The sequence below is a fragment of the Salmo trutta genome, chromosome 9 (assembly GCF_901001165.1).
Source record: "Salmo trutta chromosome 9, fSalTru1.1, whole genome shotgun sequence".
In the NCBI taxonomy this organism is placed as follows: Eukaryota; Metazoa; Chordata; class Actinopteri; order Salmoniformes; family Salmonidae; genus Salmo; species Salmo trutta.
Genome location: NC_042965.1, coordinates 34,555,104 through 34,578,221, shown reverse-complemented (window position 1 = coordinate 34,578,221; position 23,118 = coordinate 34,555,104). Strand labels below are relative to the sequence as shown.

At 42.9% G+C, this 23,118-nt stretch overlaps 2 protein-coding genes across 4 annotated transcripts; both read left to right on the top strand.

The window, feature by feature from the left end:
• Nucleotides 1–312: 312 nt before the first annotated feature.
• Nucleotides 313–6,855, top strand: LOC115200457 (RING finger protein 37). 3 transcript variants are annotated; one of them, XM_029763551.1, is made up of 7 exons: nucleotides 313–453; nucleotides 2,069–2,132; nucleotides 3,178–3,279; nucleotides 3,407–4,140; nucleotides 4,290–5,065; nucleotides 5,218–5,439; nucleotides 6,164–6,855. In XM_029763551.1, the coding sequence occupies exons 2-7, from the start codon at nucleotides 2,079–2,081 to the stop codon at nucleotides 6,373–6,375; spliced, it is 2,100 nt and encodes a 699-aa protein (XP_029619411.1). In that variant the 5' UTR covers nucleotides 313–453; nucleotides 2,069–2,078; the 3' UTR covers nucleotides 6,376–6,855. The 3 variants fall into 3 exon arrangements, with proteins under 3 accessions (XP_029619411.1, XP_029619409.1, XP_029619410.1); XM_029763549.1 differs by having other exon boundaries at nucleotides 6,104–6,855; XM_029763550.1 differs by having other exon boundaries at nucleotides 2,066–2,132; nucleotides 6,104–6,855.
• An 11,620-nt stretch (nucleotides 6,856–18,475) lies between these two features.
• Nucleotides 18,476–22,339, top strand: LOC115200456 (C-C motif chemokine 28-like). Its single transcript, XM_029763548.1, has 3 exons — nucleotides 18,476–18,539; nucleotides 21,668–21,785; nucleotides 21,983–22,339. The coding sequence occupies exons 1-3, from the start codon at nucleotides 18,476–18,478 to the stop codon at nucleotides 22,080–22,082; spliced, it is 282 nt and encodes a 93-aa protein (XP_029619408.1). The 3' UTR covers nucleotides 22,083–22,339.
• Nucleotides 22,340–23,118: the final 779 nt, after the last annotated feature.

Sequence of the window (23,118 nt, the reverse complement as noted above, 5' to 3'; positions counted from 1 at the left end):
AGGTTCATGAATGCCAACATGCAGGAACGCCCAGAATTGCGGGCTGCAGTTGCACCCTGCTTAATAAATCTGCCAAGGCACTGCTGCTTTTCTGATTTAATCTTTTGTTGCCACATGGAAACTATTAACCATTTACAATTTAGGAAAATACTTTCATTCATTGCAGAAAAGCTGAAGGAACATATTTTACATTGTAGGCCTACATGCTTTCGGCATCATAGTGCCAGAGACGATTTTTGAGAACGCAGCAGGGGATCTCGGTCACGCGATACAGGCAATCGCGAAAATAGTTGACGCCGTAATATGTCCCTTCTCTCTTTCCTTCCATTAGCTAGCCAGTGTTTTGGCTAAATGTAAAGTGGTCCAACCAGAGAAAAGTTCCAGTGATTGCATCGTTTGAATTTCTTTCAGACAGTTCGTGTGAGCTGGTCTACAAGAACATTAGGAAACACGGTGAGCTCCGATAGCTTACTGGCCAACTTTCTGCAAGAAATTAGACTGGGTTCAGTAAACAAAAACTAGCTAGCGTTAGTTAGCCAGCAATGAAGCAATTGGCCATACTAGATTACCCTGTCGTCGGGACTCGGCTAGGAAGTAACCAATGAAGTACTAGCTAACGTTAGCTAGCTAGCTTTAGAGATGAGAGGGCCAAAAGAAGGTACAGAATACTGTCATAAGTCAGCAGTTTGTGTGTGGAATAAAACATGGTAACTGTGTACGAAGGCTAACGCGTTAGCTATGGCTCTGTGTAACGTAAGCTAGCTATATGCTAACTAATCTGTGTGGTGGAGGAATAGCTAGGCTAACTGAATATGACTAGATTGAACTCCAGATAGCTACTTTAGGCTATTGAATGTAATCGTATTTTATATATATATATATATATATATATATATATATATATATATATATATATAAATTTTGTTCTATTATAATGTGTTCTATTATTTGTGTTCTATTATAATGTAGTGTCATCCTTCTTTGGATTGATGGGATGTAATGTTAACGCCGTCGTTAGTCATCCATAGTAACGTTAGTATGGTGGGGTCTACTAACATTATGGTACCATCACACATTGCTTCCCATGAGATTGTTTTTTTGTCTTGAGTCAAGTAATTGTGAGTTTTTTGGGACATTGGGCTGTATTGTTGACTCCCTTGCCCAATGTCTCAAAAGACTACCGAAGTAGCACCTGACGCTAACTATTATTGTGATGTGAGACGAAATCAAATTCACCCTTTCTAAGGCAAGGTCATCTGACAGCTCACAGTGGAGAGAGGTCAAGTGTTATTGCAATTCTGAAAAGAAGCAATGTCGTTCAGCCTGTAGGGGGTGGGTATAATTTGTGGAACGCTCCAACAAGAATCTGTTCCAAAAACTTCGTAAAGTACAAGGTTGCCAACAAACAACGCATACACAGTAGCACGATCAATTAGCCTAGCTAACTAGCTGCCGAATAGGTATCAATTCACCACGTAGCTTATTCTTAATGTTTGTCCGTAGGCTACCAGAGTGAGGACAGACATTTTTCAGAATAAACGTGGTGAGTGAAAAACATAATGAAATAGGCCAATCCCTACCCGGTATCTTATTCTGCCGCTAAACAACTTTGTATGCGTTGTTTGTTGGCAACCTTGTTGTTTACGAAGTTTTTGGAACAGATTCATGTTGGAACGTTCCACAAATTATACCCATAGGATTGCCTGTATAGAACTTTGTCATGTGTATGATGTTGTTATTCCCATTGTCAGTTTATTTGCTGTGTGTATGTATTTTTTTTTTACGCTGCACAAGCATTGTCCTTAGCGGATAATAAAGATCTAGGCTGTTGAATTGAATAGATTATGAATCATCTCTGTCATACATCCACACGTGATTGGTAGGGTTGACACTTGTTTTGCTATGCATGGTTTAGACTGCATGCTACACTAACCTGGGGTAATTTAACAGAGTTCACAGCAAAGAAGCTCTGGCTGTCTGAATGACTTGACTATTCCACAGCATGGGTAGGAGACTAATGTCTAGTGTAGAAGTTGAAAACATTGATTTTAGTTTCTTATTTCAGCAGGTGTGAGACCATGGTGGTGAATCTCTGCCTACCACATTTCAAGACCACCATCCAGTGTGACAAGGTACAAAACAATTAGAGTTTTATGGACTGGAGTAGCCAAAACACCACTTGAAGTTCAGTACCTTGTTGTCAAGTCAAAACGTTCATCACCCATAATGCTTGCACTGCGGTGACGAACCCGGGATATGGCTCCAAAAGCGTACGTACTGAACTTTAAGTCGAGGTTTGGATAGGACCAGAGCTGACATTATCCCCCGTGTCCCTCCATAGATCATTGACTAACGTTGGTTCAATGTGTAACAATCTGAACAAATGGTTATATTCCCAGTCAAAGCAAATGGGAGAAAATGCTTCTAAATGAACATCTAAAATGAGCGTTCTTATTGGAAAAATATAGATACTCTCTTTCCTCCTCTTCTTCTCCATACTCTACCTCTTCCTCCTCGAGTACAACACAAAGCCAATCTTCCCTTTGTCTCGTCACACCCCCCTGTCCTTCTCACCTACTGTGGTCATTTTCTGTCCTCTGGGTTTTATGGAGAGGAGGAGGAGAAAGGGTGAGAGATGTGTGCTTGAATGAGAAGAGGAGGAAAGGGTTGAAGGATGGAGGTGGCAGATGGGAAGAGGAGGAGGAGAGGAGCACGGTGCTGTGTGGGAGGTTGAATCACAGATAACCTTGCTATGTTCCAGTCTTTGTATTATGGGTTGTCTGATACTCACTTCGCTAGGTGTTATTCTTCTTCTGGGAGTCTTCCACTTTTTCACCCTCTTTACCTCTATCCTCTTTCTTTTCACTCTCCACCTCTCCTTTTTGCTCTTTCCGTCGCCTCTTCCTTACTTCACTCCTCCCCCTCATCACTTCACTGCTTTTAAATGTATGTAGTTCTGTTCTTGTCTATTAATGTTCTGTATTCATGTCATGTTTAATGTTTTGTGGGGAACCCAGGAAGAGTAGCTGCGGCTTTCGCAACAGCTAATGGGGATCCTAATAAAATACCAAATACTTCTCTCTTCAACCCTACCTCCTTCTCTCCCCTAACCTCTCTTTCATTCCTTCCTTCTCACGTTCCTCACTCTGCCCCTTTTCTTTTCCCTCCCTCATCTAGCTATGTGCAGATGGGTACGACGTCACCAACCTCCTATCGGCCGACCCAGCAGTCCGGAGGCGGGGTTTTAAGCTGGAGTACTTCCTGCGGCCGCCTGTTCAGGTGAGCTGACGCTGTAGAATATTTAGAGATGTGTATTATGACATCACTGTCCTATTCTTCTTCATCTCTTTCTAGAGAAGTGGTCAAGGTGGGTATGTCTGTCTAATCTTCCTTTGTCTGACTCTAGGTGACACTGCAGTTTGGCTTCCAAGTGGAAGTGTGTCGGGTGGATGTGGAGCTGTGGCCCTGGGGCATGGACCGAGGACAGGACTGCAAGAGGCTGGAGATCAGCACCAGCTCTGACCCCCCACTCCCCCACAATCACAGCTTAGAGCAGGGCCAAACCCAGGCCCAGCAAGGCCAAGAGAAGGGCCAGCAATGGGACCAAGCCAAGGCCCAGTTCAAAGGCCACCAATGGAGCCTCCAGGCCCAACAATATAGTCTACATGGCCAGGAGAAGAGCCAGCAATGGACCCAACGTGGCCAAACGCACAGCCACACAGACGCCAGCCAGGGGGCTTTCCACCTGGTGGGACGCTGTGAACTAACAGAAGAGACCCACGTCAGTTTCTCCCATCCCTGTTTCCGCCCGCGCCCTCCCTTTCCCTCCCTGCCCCCGGCACCCCGTGAGGGGTGTAGACAAGAGGAGCTGTGGAGCAGGGGCCCGCTCTCTCTAGGCTCTGTGAAGCAGCTCCGTGTGACGGTGCCGTACGGTGCGGGTGCCTCCGCGATGGGGCTCAAGGCACTGGCAGTGTGGGGGCTGCCTTCTCGCTGCTGCCCTCCGGACGAGGTGGAGAGGGTGAGGATAACACATGAGAACGCTAGCCTGAGACCAGTGCCACGGCTCAGCCACTTGGCATCAGCTCAGCCTTCACCTGTCAATCAACCACCGGCACTGTCACAGACGACAACAGCAACTAGGTACAGTGTGTATAAAACACTGACTGTTTTCAACACAATATATGAGGCAGATGAATTGCAACTCTTTTTCACAAAGCCAAAGGCAAAACCGTCATCTGTAGGACGATATGAATGTATTTTTCTCATATTTTCTATTCTCTGACCCCCAGCCTCCTGGAAGTCCCTGAGGAGTTCCTGGACCCGCTGACCCAGGAAGTGATGTTGTTGCCCATGCTGCTGCCCAGTGGAGTGTCTGTGGACAGCTCTACTCTGGAGGAGTACCAGAGGAGGGAGGCTACCTGGGGTCGCGTCCCCAACGACCCCTTCACTGGTGTCCCCTTCGTCCCTGAGTCACAGGCCCTCCCCAACCCCCACCTGAAGAGCCGCATCGACCGCTTCTTGCTCCAGACAGGGTTAGAGGTCAGGGAGGGAGCGGTTGGGAGGCAGGGCCACGGGGAGAGTCCGCACCCCTCCAGACTCATACCTCCACAGAGGACTGGAGAGAGTAGGGACTCTGCTGTCACCACTGCTGCTGCTGTAGAGTCAGCCAACCACCAGGGGGCACTTAGCCGAAACAGTGGGACTCGCACACAGACTACCCAAAAAGGGGCAGAAAGTGTTATTACACAGAGGAGCCAGCTTACGCAGTACAGGGGAACTGGGGCTTTTAACAACCGGGCGAAGAATGGGAATGTGAAGGATCGGTGCGTTGGTAAAGTTGGTCCTAAAGAAGGGGCAGTGGATAGAGCGAGTTCCCAGGAGGGAGGGCCAGACTTGGGGACAAGGAGAAAGAGAGAGCTTGAGGTTTGGGCCACTCTGATCCGTTCTAAGGGAAAGGGTGAGCCCACCGGGCCCAAAGCAGCCTCTGCTAGTGCTGGTCACTCCAAGGAGCTACTTCCTGACTTGAAAAGACCAAGAACAGATGCAAACCCCACTATCTCCTCAGGTGAGTGGTAAATTAGACAATGCAAAAAGCGTGAGAACAAAATCACTGCATTCTGGCGTTTTAGTTAAAAGGCCTTTGTTTAGGGTTGGCTGTATCAAGTGTTTCAATGTGTGTCACTTATGAGTGTTTTTGTGTTATTCCTCTTGTTCCAGCCACAGTTCCTAGCAGTAGCTCCCATGAGCAGCGCTTGTCTGCCAGTCTAGACTATGAACAGCGTTTGTCTGCCAGTCTAGACCAAGAACAGCGTTTGTCTGCCAGTCTAGACCAGGCCCTTCTCTCAGCCCTGCAGGGTCGACCCTCCTTTACCTCCTACCCCTCCCAAACCCCCCAGCTCCAGCACAAACACGCAGACACACCTGCTGACACCCCAACAGGTAGGAACGGCCTCTAGCGGCTCTGTTTGAATTTGGCTAAAATGTACCCTTCCTTGGATTATGAATGCATGACGGGGAAATTCTTGAGTTGACTAGTCATTGGTTGAACAAGTTAGACGGTCCAGTAGTGCGATGTTGCCTAGGTATCCGGGAGAAAAACAATGACAGAGGAAGTCCAAGGACTTTCAGCCTCATTACACTGTACCAAGTATTTTCTAGTCTTTATTATGTTCACCTACAGTACAATAATAATTTGGTGGGTGATTATTTGTCCTGTTTCACTCATGTACAAGTGTTTGTTAATACGCATGTGTGATTGGAAATGTGTTTTTTGCATAGCCCACTCTCCCTGAGACACCCTCAGAGTGGGGTCATGGCCAGGGTCTGCCATTACCAACAGTGACCCCAGGTTTGCAGAGATAGGTTAACATCTGTCTTTATACTTCATCTTCGTCGACTCGCCATACAAACTTCCTTCCCATTGCTGTAATTAATGTAGTTTGTTGATAGAGCCTTTTTAAAATAGTGTTTGTTGTTTGAGTATTAAGTGGTCAGTCAGGGAGAATAAAATACAAACTGTGAACAGAGACTCATTCAAGGTGTACATACTGCTCAATACATGCATTCTCTTTCTCTCCTTCACCCTCTCTTTCTCACCCTCTAGCTTTTCCTATTTCTCTCTTTCCCCCTCTTCTCTCCCCACTTCCCTTTCTCTCTCTCCCAGGTGAGAACAGGTGTGGTTCCTGTTCCTGCTCTCTGTCAGTCTACTCGACCTCTCCATCAGCATATCGCCTGCCCTGTGGTCACTTCCTGTGCCGCCCCTGCCTACACAGGAAGTCCCGCCCACTTGTCACTACAGCAATGCCCAATCACATCCTCTGTCCCACCTGCCATAGCCCTGCCGCTTCCAGTGACATCACACACGTGCATCACTGAACGGAAAAATTAGTGTCGCATTAACCACTGAACGGGCTATGGCGGCAGGTAACCTAGCGGTTAAGAGTGTTGGGCCAATAACTGAAAGGTTGCTGGTTCAAATCCCTGAGTCGACTAGGTGAAAAATCTGTCTGTACCCTTGAGCAAGGCACTTAAACCTAATTGCTTCTGTAAGTTGCTCTGGATAAGAGCGTCGGCTAAATGACTAAAATGTAACGAACTGAACAACCCTACTGCAACTCACTGAAAATGTGTGTGCTCTTAACCTCCAACGGATACAGTCACCCACTCACTCTGCCTGTGCTCTTCACTGCACATGTGAGCAGCAGAATAGTGGTGGACATTGGAGGAAACACAGATTACAATGGGGCTCTTTATTGTCCATTGGGCCTTGATGAACAATGACTTAAAATCCCTCCCTGCCTCTCTACCCCTGTCCCCAACAGAACTCATTAAAACGTTTACAGACATCTTCTGAAATGTGTGTGTTAGTTTGTATTATTCAAATCTAATTTTATTGGTCACATACACATGGTTAGCAGATGTTAATGCGAGTGTAGCGAAATGCTTGTGCTTCTAGTTCCGACAGTGCAGCAATATGCAACGAGTAATCTAACCTAACAATTACCTTATACACAAGTGTAAGTGAATGAATAAGAATATGTACATAAGAAAAATATATGAATGAGTGGTGGTATAGAACGGCATAAGCAAGATGCAGTGGATGGTATAGAGTACAGTATATACATATGAGATGAGTAATGTAAGGTATGTAAACATATGAAGTGGCATTGTTTAAAGTGGCTAGTGATACATTTATTACATCAATTTTTCCATTATTAATGTGGCTGGAGTTGAGTCAGTATGTTGGCAGCAGCCACTCAATGTTAATGATGGCTGTTTAACAGTCTGATGGCCTTGAGATTGAGAGACTGAAAAACAGCTTCTGTCTCAGCTTTTGATGCACCTGTACTGACCTCGCCTTCTGGATGATAGCGGGGTGTACAGGCAGCGGCTCGGGTGGTTGTTGTCCTTGATGATCTTTTTGGCCTTCCTGTGACATCGGGTGGTGTAGGTGTCCTGGAGGGCAGGTAGTTTGCCCCCGGTGATGCGTTGTGCAGACCTCACTACCCTCTGGAGAGCCTTATGGTTGTGGGTGGAGCAGTTGCCGTCCCAGGCGGTGATACAGCCCGACAGGATGCTCTCGATTGTGCATCTGTAAAAGTTTGTGTTTTTGGTGACAAGCAAAATTTCTTCAGCCTCCTGAGGTTGAAGAGGCGCTGTTGTGCCTTCTTCACCACGCTGTCTGTGTGGTTGGACCATTTCAGTTTGTCCGTTATGTGTACGTCGGAACTTAACTTTCTACCCTCTCCACTACTGTCCCGTCGATGTAGATAGGCGGGTGCTCCCTCTGCTGTTTCCTGAAGTCCACGATCATCTCCTTTGTTTTGTTGACGTTGAGTGTGAGGTTATTTTCCAGACACCACACTCGAGGGCCCTCACCTTTCTGTAGGCCGTCTCGTCATTGTTGGTAATCAAACCTACTACTGTAGTGTTGTCTGCAAACTTGATGATTGAGTTGGAGGCATGCATGGCCACGCAGTCATGGGTGAACAGGGAGTACAGGAGAGGGCTGAGAACACACCCTTGTGGGGCCCCAGCGTTGAGGATCATTGGGGTGGAGATGTTACCTACCCTCACCACCTGGGGGCGGCCCGTCAGGAAGTTCAGGTCCCAGTTGCACAGGGCGGGGTCGAGACCCAGGGTCTCGAGCTTGATGATGAGTTTGGAGGGTACTATGGTGTTAAATGCTGAGCTGTAGTCGATGAACAGCATTCTCACATAGGTATTCCTCTTGTCCAGATGGGTTAGGGCAGTGTGATTGCGTCGTCGTTTGCGTCGCAAATTGGAGTGGGTCTAGGGTGTCAGATAGGGTGGAGGTGATATGGTCCTTGACTAGTCTCAAAGCACTTCATGATAACGGAAGAGAGTGTGTAACAGTGTAGGTTCCGTCCCAACCCGGGCTCGAACCAGGGACCCTTGCACACATCAACAACTGACACCCACCATCGTTACCCATCGCGCCACAAAGGCCGCGGCCCTTGCAACGCAAGGGGAAACCCTACTTCAAGTCTCAGAGCGAGTGACGTCACTGATTGAAACGCTATTAGCGCGCACCACCGCTAACTAACTAGCCATTTGACATCGGTTACAAGTGCTACAGGGCGGTAGTTGTTTAGCTCAGTTACCTTAGCTTTCTTGGGAACAGGAACAATGGTGGCCCTCTTGAAGCATGTGGGGACAGCAGACTGGGATAAGGATTGATTGAATATGTCCGTAAACACACCAGCCAGCTGGTCTGCGCATGCTCTGAGGACGCGGCTGGGGATTGACACGTTTAAATGTTTTGCTCACGTCGGCTGCAGTGAAGGAGAGCCCGCAGGTTTTGGTAGCGGGCCGTGTCAGTGGTACTGTATTGTCCTCAAAGCGAGCAAAGAAGTTGTTTAGTCTGTCTGGGAGCAAGACATCCTGGTCCGCGACGGGGCTGGTTTTCCTTTTATAGTCCGTGATTGACTGTAGGCCCTGCCACATACCTCTCGTGTCTGAGCCATTGAATTGCGACTCTACTTTGTCTCTATACTGACGCTTAGCTTGTTTGATTGCCTTCCGGAGGGAATAGCTACAGTGTTTGTATTCGGTCATGTTTCCGGTCACCTTGCCCTGATTAAAAGCAGTGGTTCGCGCTTTCAGTTTTGCGTTAATGCTGCCATCAATGCACGGTTTCTAGTTTGGGAATGTTTTAATAGACACTGTGGGTACGACATCGCCGATGTTGTTCGCCGCAATGGTGATGTGGGTTCTACTTATACCCAACTGTCATAACTTGAGAACCTTTGCTTAGTCGGGGAGTGTGTTTCTGCTTTTCCAACTTGTCTTGCTAAACCAAGGCTGGAGTGTAGCGTCAGTGCGTCACAGCTGCCATTGTAGATCTGTACAGAGAGGAATAGAAAAGTGTGTTCAGTCACAAAGAATGGTTAGAAGAGAAGAACAGAGGTCCAAGGCTGCTGTCTCATTGAGAAGTGGCCAGTACAGAACAAACCTACCCTCTTCCTACTTTCCCCTTGTTTTCTCTTGCCTCAAGTTCAAGTTTCAACTTAATTGTCCCAGAGGGAAATATAAATACGTCCATTGACGATTGACAGGGAGATCATACATACAGTGCCTCATGAGTGGACATAGTCTTCACGTTTTGCTGCCTTAAAATTACATCTAAAAAGGGATTACATAAGATTTCTTTCCTACAGATCTACACAACCTACTCCCCATATTCAAAATGAAAAGGTTAAAACATGTTATAAATTAATACAAAAAGCGAAGATATCTTCACACCCCAGAGTTAATACTTGGTGGAAACACCTTTGGCAGACATTACAGCTGTGAATCATTTTGAATATTATTCTACCAACTTTTCACAACTCTTAGGGCAACATATGTCCATTTGTTCTTGTCAAAATTGCTCAAGGTTGGTAAATTTGGTTGGGAATCATTGATGGATGCAATATTCAAACCTTGTCTCTGATTGTCAAGCAAATTTAAGTCAGGACAGACTAGGCCACTCAGAAAAACTCAACACCTCATGGAAAGCCATTTTGGTGTGTCTTTGGTATAAAAATATTTGTAAATGTCTTGCTGAAAAATAAAACTATCCCAGGGTTAGGTTTTCAGAAGACTGAGGCAGGTCTTTTTGTTTAACCTTTTACCTGGGCTTTGCTCCTTTCACATTTCTTTTGATCCTGACAAACTCCCCAGTCCCTGCCGATGACAAGCATACCCATAACATGATGCTTCTACCACAATACTTAAATACAGAGGGTTTCACTGTGTTGTATTGGATATGACCAAAACCTGTAGTTTTTCATTTAGGCCATACAGGTAATGTCTTGCAGTATTACCAGTGGTGTAAAGTACTAAAGTAAAAATACTTTAAAGTACTACTTAAGTAGTTTTGTTTGGAATCTGTACTTTACTATTTAGAGTTGCAAAGAAAAAGCCATATCTCAGACTGGCCAATAAAAATAAAAGATTAAGATGGGCAAAAGAACACAGACACTGAACAGAGGAACTCTGCCTAAAAGGCCAGCATCCTGGAGTCACCTCTTCACTGTTGATGTTGAGACTGAAGTAGAACACTAGAAAATAAAGGAAAGCCGCACACTCTAAGAGCTCAGATGCAAAAATTTTAATAACCAACGTTTCGACAGCTAAGCTGTCTTCATCAGGGTATAGCTGTCGAAACGTTGGTTATTAAAATTTTTGCATCTGAGCTCTTAGAGTGTGGGGCTTTCCTTTATTTTCTAGTGTTCTGCTCCGCTAGCCAGCACCTCGCCTTTATAGGTGTGCGTTTCTTTTTTCGAGACTGAAGTAGAAGACAGGATGACTCAGGTGCGCTTTTCTGCCCAATCGCAATGCCACATTCCATGCTTCAGCTGTGCATTTGTCCGTGGACTCCTCGAGTTCTCCTCCGTGTGCTACATTCAGAACTGTCCCAGAGACGGGAAGCACGTGTGATTTTCCGAGTCCTCTTTTCATATCCACAATGCTTGAAAGGAAGGCTGGTTTGCGATGTCTATTATTTTTTATTTTTTACAGAAAGGTTTTAGACCATTGTGTTGGAAATGTAGGCTACAACGGGTTCGAGAATAGTGGGAAGATGAATCTGAGTTGGCTGGTAGCTGTTCTTGAACCATTGAAACATCCAAAGTATCAAGATATTCAGAGAATATTTAATTGTTGTTTGTTATTTCATAATTAAGAAAAACATACATTTTGTTTTTCTCATGCAATTTACAATTGTTGTTTTTCTAACGGCCATGCTGTGTTATGTTAACAATGACAACTCAGCAATTTATTATAACCTATTTAATAAATAATAATAATGGTAACAATAATTACGGAATGAAATGTATATTTTTGGGGGGGAGCTCATCTGTGCTTCCAGTACTGCTTAAAACACACATACTGTCTACAAAAATTGACATTTTTAAAACTATTTTAGTGTATTTTGTTATATAGCTGTGGGGCTGGGCTCCCCAGAGACGGCACGCTGCATGGAGGATAACTACCTGCCCACCCCCTGCCAGGTGGGAGGGAGACCCTGTGGATCTGAAGTAGGATGCTGCGCCGCACCGGGAGTCTGCTGTGACTCAGGTACGGTAGGTGTCAATGTGTATTTTTGTCTAGTGTGTTTCATCTGTGTGTGTGTTTGTGCTTGTGTGCTTATCCATAAAGGCTATATGTTTATATATATTTCTAATCCATATCATTATATGTCTGTTGTTGACAGAGAGCTGTGTTCTAGACCCAGACTGTTTAGGGGAGAGTCCATACCACTCCCCTGCGGATCACAGCTCCGGAGCCACAAGAAACTCATGGAGGAACTGCTGATGCATCTACTACACTTTGCCACCAGGGGGCAGGGTGAATACTAACAATCTCACTCTGGAGACTCGCTCACATTTTGAATGATTCCAAATCAACACTTACTAGCCTTTCACACTTCTTCGAGATTGCATAAGTATCAGCTATATGGTAATTGTTCCACCTTGCCTACTGATGGAGATTTCGCTATATTGTTGACCACTACTATCAAAGCGTTTTACATATATACAATGCACCTAGCTCTAGTTGTATGGCCAGGGGTCAGTCGCTCTGGATAAGAGCGTCTGCTAAATGACTTAAATGTAAATGTAAAATGTCATTTGGAATTGGGCAAAATGCTTAAACCACTGACAGAAATAACAAAAGGAGAAAAAGGATACAAGTTATGAACTGTGAAGAGGGCGTTGTTTTTCCACATAAGAATGTATTAACAGATACATACAGTACACCTACATATTGAATTATTCAATTCTACAAGACATTATATTTCATAATGCCTCAATAGTTATAGGTACTGTACACACCACCGAATTCCAGAAATTAAATACATTGTTTTCTTGCACTGTAATCAGTGTTGTAGAATGATCAGATTACTCTTCAACAATCATTGGTGGTGGATAGAGTGAGTTACCCCATACCATGTGAAAGTAGGTTATTTGTAGTCCTTATTAAATTCACTACATCAGTGCAATATATTACAGCTATTAATATTATGAACCACCATTTACTGAGAATCACTCCTGTTCCTCTATTGTTGAAATTAATCAATCACTGCCAACAAAACTGGTCGGTTGTGTTTTCTACCCAGTTCCAAGACAGGTTTTGGTACTTTTTAAGAGTAATTACACCTGTCACATAACTTTGCTTTACTGAAAGAAACTGAGGTGAAAGTTTTATTTCCTCCCCACCCTCTCCTCTAACATTCTGATGTGTGTGTGTGTGTGTGTGTGTGTGTGTGTGTGTGTGTGTGTGTGTGTGTGTGTGTGTGTGTGTGTGTGATATTGCGATAAGAAAATAGCAAGTTACCTTGTGTTGAGTGAGAAGGCGTGGAACATATGCAAGTCAATAGTAGTTCGAGCAACTAGCTCTCACAGTCTCACTTCAGAATTAGACATTCATACACATTTTTAAGTTTTGCCAACATCACATTTTTAAGTTGTTGCAGATATCAAATTTTGAAGTGTTTAAGTTTACGTTTAGGCATTAACTCCAAAATCTTAAGGTTAGGCATTAACTCCGAATGGTTAAGGTAGGGTTAAGGTTTGCGATAGGTTTTAAAACAAAAATCTCAAAAACAACTTTCCAGCGCTGGATTCAAACTTAGGCTACAACCTTTGGAATCAGAGGCAGATGCTTACAGGAACCTACTTGAAGGTAACAGTGCTCACTGTTGCCCCTAGTGACCGGTTTCAAAGTCATCTCCCGACATCCTCAGACATGGGTGGACATGGAATACTGGGTGTGTTCGTAAATTCAATCTGGAGTGCCACGGAGCGCTCTGGGCGTTAGTGAAGTAAGAGCGTTGTCAGATTGTTAGTTCCTAAATTCAGAGTGTTTCGCTCTAAGAGTGTTCAGAGCGCACACTGGACACTCTGGACGAGGAGTAGAGTAAATCCGAGCATTCTGACCTCACAAGGGTAGTCAAGCACCCAAGCTAACTGGCTAACGTTGGGTAACTTGCTAGCTACTTCCAAACACAAATGAGAGAACACCTCACTCTGACCATTTTACTCGCCCGAGCAGAGCTGGTTAGGCTGTTTTCATGATATCTAGAGTGCTGGTGACTGTAACTGTTCTGCTGGCAACCCTTTTTATTTATTTTTTGCCAACGTTTACTGACGCTGGTCATATTCAACAGGTGTTGAGCGTTCGTATTTTCATCAGTTATTCTGCGCTCTGGCACAATCAGACGAGAGTGCTCTGAAATCGGAGTAGAGAAGTGGTATGATGGCGCCGACGGAGATGGCAGCATCGTGACTAGCTCTTAAGCAACTCTGCAGTATTTGGTTTGTTTATGTACTATTCTTTACGTTATAAGCTCAGGAATTGTTTTGTGTCATTACATACAGCCGGGAAGAACTATTGGATATTAGAGCGGCGGTAACTCACCAGATGTTAGAGCCGATTTGGACATATTTGTATAAAAGACAGAACATTCAGAGCTCCATGTATATTTGTGTAAATATGAATGTATATGATGAAATATTAGGTACGTACCTTTATGATTTATATTTACCTGATTGAGATGTATTCACTTGTTGTTAGTGTAACTTAGTTTTTGTTCCCCCCTCTTGCCCATTCATTGTACTGCAGTAAGTGTGTTAGGATAAAAGCAGGAAGTTGGGCCTTTGGGGGGAGAAGTCCTTGCTAGACGCGGGAGCGGTATAGTTTTTTGACCATACAGACATACAGACAGGTCATATTGTGTATTTTCCATATCAAGTAACCTATGTTTTAAGTTGATTGGATATTAATTTTCCTGTTAGATATAAGAAGAATAAACATTTTTGTTGCACCATATCCCTGGATCACATTGAATGTTTGGCTGTATGGAAACCTTGAGTGTGGACTGTATGCGTACCAAACAACCCCGCTTCAGGCTTGGGCAGTGGCTATGGTAAAGAGGAAAGGAAGCCACTACACCAGAACTTCCAGTATTACGACTAGGATTACGACTTCCCTAGAGCAGATCCTTTGTTTTCTCTCCCCAAGGCAATTTAACTTATTCCAGAGGCTGACCCAAAACAACGCCGGCGGAGAAGAGGTACTCGAGGCGGTCTTCTGGTCCAACTTAGGAAGCGTGCACACCACCCACCGCTCCCGGTTATTTTACTCGCTAATGTCCAATCTCTGGATAATAAAATTGATGTGCTCAAGGCGAGAGTTGCTTTTCAGAGAGACACCAGGGATTGTAACATACTCTGCTTCACGGAAACATTGCTCTCTCGAGATATACTGTCTGACTCTATAAAGCCAGTTGGGTTCTAAGTACTTCGCGCCGACAGGAACAAACATCTCTCCGGGAAGCAGAAGTGTGGAGGTATATGTTTTATGATTAACGACTTATGGTGTAACTGTGATAACATACAGGAACTCCAAGTCCTTCTGTTCACCCGACCTAGATATCTCACAATCAAATGCCGACCGTACTACCTACCGAAACAGAAGACCGCCTCGAAGAAACAGACGACAGTCTATATCCCCCCCAAGCGGATACCACGACGGCCCTCAAATAACTTCATTGGACTTTATGCAAACTGGAAACCACATATCCTGAGGCTGCATTTATTGTAGCTGGGGATTTTAACAAAGAAAATTTTATGAAAATGCTCCCGAAATTCTATCAACATATTGATTGTTATACCCGCGATGCTAAAACCCTTGACCATTGCTATACTACCTTTCAGAATGCATAAGGCCCTCCCCCGCCCTCCATTTAGCAAATCGGACCACGATTCCATCTTGTTCCCCCCCTCCTATAGGCAGAATCTCAAACAGGAAGCACCCGTGGTGAGGACTATTCAACGCTGGTCTGACCAATTGGAATCCAGGTTGTTTTGATCACACAGACTGGGATATGTTCAGAGTAGCTTCAGAAAATAATATCGACACATATACCGATACGGTGAATGAGTTTATCAGGAAATGCATAGGAGATGTTGTATCCACTGTGACTATTAACTTCTATGGGCTACGTGGGACGCTTTCAAAAAGGCTTTACAGCGAAAGCAAAACATTAGATTATGTTAGGAGAGTACATAGACAAAAATAATCACACAGCCATTTTCCAAGCAAGGACATGTGTCAATAAAACCCAAAACACAGCTAAATGAAGCACTAACCTTTGACGATCTTCATCAGATGACACTCCTAGGACATTATGTACACAATACATGTATGTTTTGTTCGATAAAGTTCATATTTATATCCAAAAACAGCATTTTACATTGGCGTCTGATGTTCAGAAAATGTATTCCCACCAAAACGTCCGGTGAATGTGCACATCAATTTACAAAAATACTCATCATAAACGTTGACAAAATATATAACAATTATTTAAAGAATTATAGATAGACATTATAGATAGAGTAGTAACCTGTTAAAATTGGGTACGTTTTTCATCCGGCCGTGAAAATACTGCCCCCTAGCCCAGACAGGTTAAAACCTACCTCAACCAGAAACCGTGGATAGATGGAACATTCGCGCGAACCACCGCATTTAACCAGGGCAAGAAGACTGGGAATATGGAAGAATACAAACAGTGTAGTTATTCCCTCCACAAATTAATCAAGCAGGCTAAGCGTCGGTATAGGGACAAAGTTGAGTCCCAGTTCAAAGGCTCAAACACGAGACGTATGTGGCAGGGTCTACAAACAATCACGGATTATAAAAGGAAAACCAGCCACATTGGGGACACCGACATCTTGCTTCCGAACAGGCTGAACACCTTCTTCGCTCGCTTTGAGGATAATACAGTGCAACCGACGCAGCCCGCTATCAAGGACTGTGGGCTCTCCTTCTCCGTGGCCGACGTAAGACATTTAAGCGTGTTAACCCTCACAAGGCTGCCGGTCCAGATGGTATCCCTAGCCACGTCCTCAGAGCATGCGCAGACCAGCTGGCTGGTGTGGTCACACATATATTCGATCTCTTTATCCCAATCTGTTGTCCCCACATGCTTCAAGATGGCCACCATTGTCCATGTACTTAAGAAAGCAAAGGTAATTGAACTAAATGACTATCGCCCAGTAGCACTCACCTCTGTCATCATGAAGTGCTTTGAGAGACTTGTCAAGGAACATATTATCTCCACCTTACCTGCCACCCTAGACCCACTTCAATTTGCTTACCGCCCCAAAAGATCCACAGACGATGCAATCGCCACCACGCTACACACTGCCCTGTCCCATCTGGACACGAGGCATACCTATGTAAGAATGCTGTTCATTGACTATAGCTCAGCTTCCAGTTCTCAGCTGCCAATGATTGGAACGAACTACAAAAATCTCTAAAACTGGAAACACTTATCTCCCTCACTAGCTTTAAGCACCAGCTGTCAGAGCAGCTCACAGATCTCTGCACCTGTACATAGCCCATCTTTAATTGAGCCCAAACTACTACCTTTTCCCCTACTGTATTTATTTATTTTATTTATTTTGCTCCTTTGCACCATATTATTTATATTTTAACTTTTAACTTTCTTCAAACTACAAATCTACCATTCCAGTGTTTTTTCTTGCCATACTTTATTTACTTTGCCACCATGGCATTTTTTTGCCTTTACCTCCATTATCTCACATCATTTGCTCACATTGTATATAGTCTTATTTTTTTTCTACTGCATCATTGATTGTATGTTGTTTTACTCCATGTGTAACTCTGTGTTTTTGTATGTTGTCGAACTGCTTTGCTTTATCTTGGCCAGGTCGCAATTGTAAATGAGAACTTGTTCTCAACTTGCCTACCTGGTTAAATAAAGGTGAAATAAATAAATAAAATAAAATAAAAATTGTATTCTATACTACACCACTGACTGTTAAACAGCCATCTCCAGCACATCAGAGGCTGCTGACTATAGACATAGATTAGGAATCACTGGCCACTTTAAGGAAATGAAACACTAGCCACTTTAATAATGTCTCCGTATCTTGCATTACCATCTCATATGTATAAGCTGTACTCTATACTATTCTATGGTGTCTTAGTCACTTTAATTGTGTGTAAATATTGCATCACACATCTCATATGCATGTACTGTACACTATACCACTGTGTCTTAGTCCAATGCAGCTCTGACATATGTATATATATATATATTCTTAATCCATTCCTTACATAGATTTACATGTATATGTTGTGAAACTGTTGGAAGCACAAGCATTTCGCTACACTCGCAATAGCATCTGCTTAACACGTGTATGTGACCAATAAAATTTGATTTGAGATGGCCAGAGTGAATTTATGAACGCACCCACTGACTTGTATCACGGGTGACCTGGCTGAGTTTGAGACGCTCTCATACAGAAACTTACATTGCCAGATCTCTGCTTGTCAAACCAGTGTTGTGATGATTTGTCAGGTCTGTTGTAGTGTTAAATACACATCATCTATGTTTTTAATAACTCTGCTGTTATTGGGCATGTTTTTCTAGCCAAACCAATCAACTACTGTATGTCACCATAGGGGAATTCTACCATGTGAGGCTTTCTGGAAACAGTATAGAGTGGGCGTATAGAACTCTTCAATGTATCAGCAAATAGATTTATTAGCAAGTTCAATACCAGTGGGTATTTTTATTATTTTTGTGATGGAACAACAAAAAGCATACTGAAAAATACATGAGATACATCAACGCCTGTTGACAACACAGTTCAACATTAAATGACCTTATATTCACTGTATAGTCCCTTTTATTTTGGTATGCCCTGCCCCACTTTTACCCTGGTTGTTACCCGGCTGCTCCAGATCTCTGCTGTTAGTTTGTGACCTACAGTATATGCTATTGTCTACAGGATGTCTGTGGTTGTTGTATTAAATTAAATGCAGTAAACATGTTAAAACATGCCAGACAAATACCCACAACCCACAGAGAGACGGGGGGGGGGGGGGGGCAGTATAAGTTCTGATGAGTTTCACTTGATCTCTCACTTCCACTGTCACCATGGATCTTAAAGTGATGGTGCTGCTTCTCTTTCTGTGTGCTCTGGCCATCAAGACCACTGAAGGTAAGGAAGAGAGTGTAATGCCTCACAGTAATAGAAAATGCAATATGATATTTACTATCATCAGAACATTATGCAGTAGTTCTTGCTTGAGAAACAGGTATTGAGAGTTGAGAAATCAGAACTGTGGCCTAGTAATCAATGACTTTTACTGATCATGAACAGAAAAATTAAAAACACCAAGACTGGAGTTATTACACACATATTCAATGCATCACTCCTTTGCATAGGACTCAATGAGTAGCTAGTTGCCATGAATGTTCACAACCTTTTGGGGCTTAGCAGAGAGTAGAGACAAGAGCTCAGTGCAGTGTGCAAATGAGGTATGAGCTCCCCTAAATGCAACAAAAGTCAAACTTGGGGGGTCCCTAATTTAGCCATTCTCCTATTTGTTTAAAATGCAATGTTGTACTGCTACAATAGTAACTATGCAAATAAAAGCTTATTCCAAATTAAACTAACACACCTGCGTCTCTGTCATCGTTTAAACCAGTTGACAGTTGGTTCAGGTTCTTTCAAATCGCATTAATCTCTCTACTCTGCCTGTCTTGATTGTGCCATTATCCAACACATATACGATAGGCTACTGCACATTACGCATGACAGAAAAACATACAAGCCCATAGATGTAGTTAGTTATATGCTCTCTTGGGTAAATCAATGAAACTAGCTCCAGTAGGCTAATCTTTTGGAGTGTGAACTGTATCACTGTACTGTTTTGTATTATACTGTATTATATGGACTGGAATTATGCACAGGTCACAGTTGTAAATGAGAACTTGTTCTCAACTGGCCTACCTGGTTAAATAAAGGTGAAATAAAAAATGTAAAAAAAAATATTGTTCAAACCATAATAAAGCAGGGAGAGAACATGGGATTCTGATACAGCACGTGTCCTACAAAGTTACAAGTATAGGCTAGTGAAATTGATTTTAATATTTTGAAATATAATAAGGCCTATGTGTATAATTAGTAGGCTGGCGCATATATACCTTTCATAATATTTCCCCTAATGTTATTAGCCTAGCAGGCTCTTTCTCTCTCTATTGTTGCTTCATTCCTTCCTAGCTTTCAACAGTTAAATGAAATAAGTTTCGTTGTCCTTATCTTCATCATTCTAACAACCTTGAATATTATAGGACTAGAACTAGATGCAGAAGGCTTTTACTTCTCTTCACGAAGATTGAATAGTTATGGGTTTGAATAAATAACTGCTATAGCCTACCGCCATCGCACATTCGCTCTTCTTTCAAACTACCCGTGATTTCTATTGGCTGCTGTATTTAATATTCAGCAAACAAGATATTGCGTACCTCTTCGAATAGTCTATTGGTATAAGAAATGCAAAAGAAAATGTCCAGCAAGCTATTCTAGTCTAGCTTTTACTGCATGGGACTCCAAGAGCTAAGGAGCGTTTTTTTTAAGTTGTGTGTGTATTGCGCAAGAGACAGAGGTTATAAATTAGAGCTTATTATGCATAACCCGTCATTAATTAGCTAAATATAAGGTTAATACTGCATTGAATGAATTACCTGAAAGAGGTAGGCTAGGACATCACCAGTACATATAGGGCTATATATCAATCTAGAACAGGATTATCTATTTTGGATGCAATTTGATGTAACGGCCGTCGTTCAAATGACACCAAGGTACAGTGGAGGATGTGTTCATCTTCAGGAATTTATTAAAGAAAGAACATGTTAGACAAAAATGAGAAACCAACAGCCAAACAGTCCTGTCAGGTGCAAACACTAAACAGAAACAATTACCCACAAAACCCAAAGGAAAAACATGCTCCTTATGTGTGACTCCCAATCAGCAACAACGAGCTTCAGCTGTGCCTGATTGGGAGCCACACACGGCCCAAAACAAAGATATACAAAAACATAGAGAAAGGAACATAGAACACCCAATGTAACACCCTGGCCTAACCAAAATAAAGAACAAAAAACCCCACTCTATGGCCAGGGCGTTACATTTGAATGGAACTAATGGAGAGAGAAAGACTGCAAGAGACTGCTCGTATGTGGAGTAATTTTAAAAAAACGATATTCGAGTGATAGGCTATTTTAAAACTTTGCAGCATTCGGTCTTTATATTATAGACTATGCAGAAATGCAATAAATGTAGGCCTACCTGTCACAGGAAAAAAAGTTACCATGATGAGATGATAGATCAACATGCATTGTGAACTGCGCTTCAATCTGAGATGGGCTGTCTGTCCCCACCCTGTGAGTTGACGATTCATCATGCAGAGGCCGTAGAGAACCCAAATTTAGACATTGCATATAATTTAAGAGTTCAATTTCACGCCATGCTCTTCATACAAATAATTTATTATAATTTACCGGTTTCCACAGTTAATTATCCCGGGAAAAGGGAGTGGTTTTGGGCGGTAAATCTCGGTAACCGGGTTCCAACCATTCAACCCTAGTGTGTGTGTGTGTGTATACATGCATGCATGCACGTAAGAGACAGAGAAAGAGAGATCAAAATTGGCAGTAACTATAATTGGCAGTTATGTCCCCTAACTGGTATTGCTCAATGTTGTTTATTTAGTAGCACAGGCAGGCTTATAATTAGTGGATTGTATCTGTTGTGACTTGCTGACTTTCAGTTGATATTCATCAACAACTAGGCTGCCATTCTACTGTCATTCTATAGTCACAGTTGAAAACAACACAGATCACCTGACTTTAAGGAACATTTATGAATGTAATTCTCGGAAGTACTTCTTCAGCTACCTCCAGTGCTTGACTTAGACTGAAATAGGTTCCAGGTACTCATTTTGGGTGCCGGTACGGTTTATGTTTAGGTGCAGGAGCTCCACAATACTTTTGAGCTAATATTCTATATAAGAGGAACAGGAGCTCAAGCAGTTTAACATTTGAGGTGCCGGTACTCAGCTCCGGCGAGCTCCTGCCCATGTCAAGCACTGGCTACCTCTCCAACTCTTTGTTCTCTGAAAGAACACTACCACCTGTACCACTACAACTGTTACTACTACTACTACTGCTATTTTATTACCATGCCTACTGAAGCCACTATTACAACTTCCTCTACTGCAATTACCACTACCATCACTAAGGCCACTATACTGCAACTCTTACAACTAATGGTAAACATTGCAGGTGGCATTCCTAAGTGCTGCGTGAAGACATCTATGGACATTCCCACCAATCTGCTGAGGAAGGTAGAGAGAGCAGAGATGCAGTTGAGCAATGGTGTCTGTGAGATCAACGCACTGATGTGAGTTCAACACAATACTGTCTACAATCTGAGTACTATCGTTACGATCATTTAAACTGTCATACTGTACAGGAAGGTGTAGTTATGACATACTAGTATGTCTGATATGATTTACGTTAAAGATTTAGTTATGCTAAAGGCATTCTGCTTCAGACGGTGACCTGAGACAATGATGGTGTTATCTTCCATGTCCACAGACTACATGTGAAAGGGAAGAAGCTTTGTGCCCACCCCAAGACCAAGAGAAAGCTGAAGAGGCTCCAGAGGAAAGCGCAGAAAAGGCAGAAGAGGCCTTAGTGCTCTGTGGAGGGAGGGAACTCGTTAATGCGCGGCAGCTTGACTTTTCTGTAAATGTATTTTTATACTTTTTCCTTGTTTATTATGAAGTGTTCTGGAGGAGTTTCTTAATTGCATTAGTATGTATGTGTGTTAGGCAGAAACCTGCAGTGCATGTGTGCTTAAAGCTACTTGTAATCCATCAACTAATCAATGTCATTCATTAAATTGTTTCCTATGTAATAAAAAGTACACATCAAATATTTTGTGTAATATAATCAAGGCTGGAGTGTGATATATGAAACATTCTTGTGTTGTTGATATTCTCATAAGCTGCGAGATACTAAAATGCTGTCACTGTGGTCACCAACCCTCATTCTAAAGAGGTATACAGGCTTTTTCCCCCAGCCCTGCACAAACACAACTGATTCTGCTACTTGAGGTTATTGATGATTAGTTGAATAGCTGGTGTGTTAGTGCTGGAATGAGCTCATGTTGCACAACATTTCTATAGGCTATGAAATTGTGTGAGAAAACAGAGTGGTGGCCTCTATTAAAAAGAGGAGGATCCCATCAGCTTAGTAGGCTAGGCCTACTATATTTATTTCTCAGCCTTCCTAATATTAAGCACATTGCTTCTCTTTAAAACAGGAGTATAGCCTACCTGACTGGCATGAAAATGGACCAAAGGAAAGTGTCCTCCATTTGCTATTTAACTGCATAGATGACATGTATTTTTTCCCCCCGCTGCCCCTCTTTCGAGACATGCGCATGATAATGGTCCAATTTAAATCAAAACAAATTTCACACATATATTATTTAGTATATTATATTACCTTGTAAAGGCAAGAGTAAATCAAGAATAGTGTGATGGGTGACAATATTACCTTATCTCTTGTGAATTATATATTATCACTTGTGAATGATGCCCAGCTTAAGGCAAACAGCGCATGTTTTTTTTTGCAACTGTTTCTAATCATAGCAGCACATGTAGCCTAGCCCATAGGCCTATATGCTTTGATAAGGTTTATGTCACAACTAAAGTGGCCAAATAACG

Excerpts from the sequence above, each read along its gene's own strand:
- LOC115200456 (XM_029763548.1), top strand. The coding sequence starts at position 18,476 with ATGGATCTTAAAGTGATGGTGCTGCTTCTCTTTCTGTGTGCTCTGGCC. Across the intron at positions 18,540-21,667 it reads GGCCATCAAGACCACTGAAG|GTGGCATTCCTAAGTGCTGC; the intron begins GTAAGGAAGAGA and ends TAAACATTGCAG. Across the intron at positions 21,786-21,982 it reads TGTGAGATCAACGCACTGAT|ACTACATGTGAAAGGGAAGA; the intron begins GTGAGTTCAACA and ends CCATGTCCACAG.
- LOC115200457 (XM_029763549.1), top strand. The coding sequence starts at position 2,079 with ATGGTGGTGAATCTCTGCCTACCACATTTCAAGACCACCATCCAGTGT. Across the intron at positions 3,280-3,406 it reads TCCTGCGGCCGCCTGTTCAG|GTGACACTGCAGTTTGGCTT; the intron begins GTGAGCTGACGC and ends GTCTGACTCTAG. Across the intron at positions 5,440-6,103 it reads ACCTGCTGACACCCCAACAG|CTTTTCCTATTTCTCTCTTT; the intron begins GTAGGAACGGCC and ends CTCACCCTCTAG.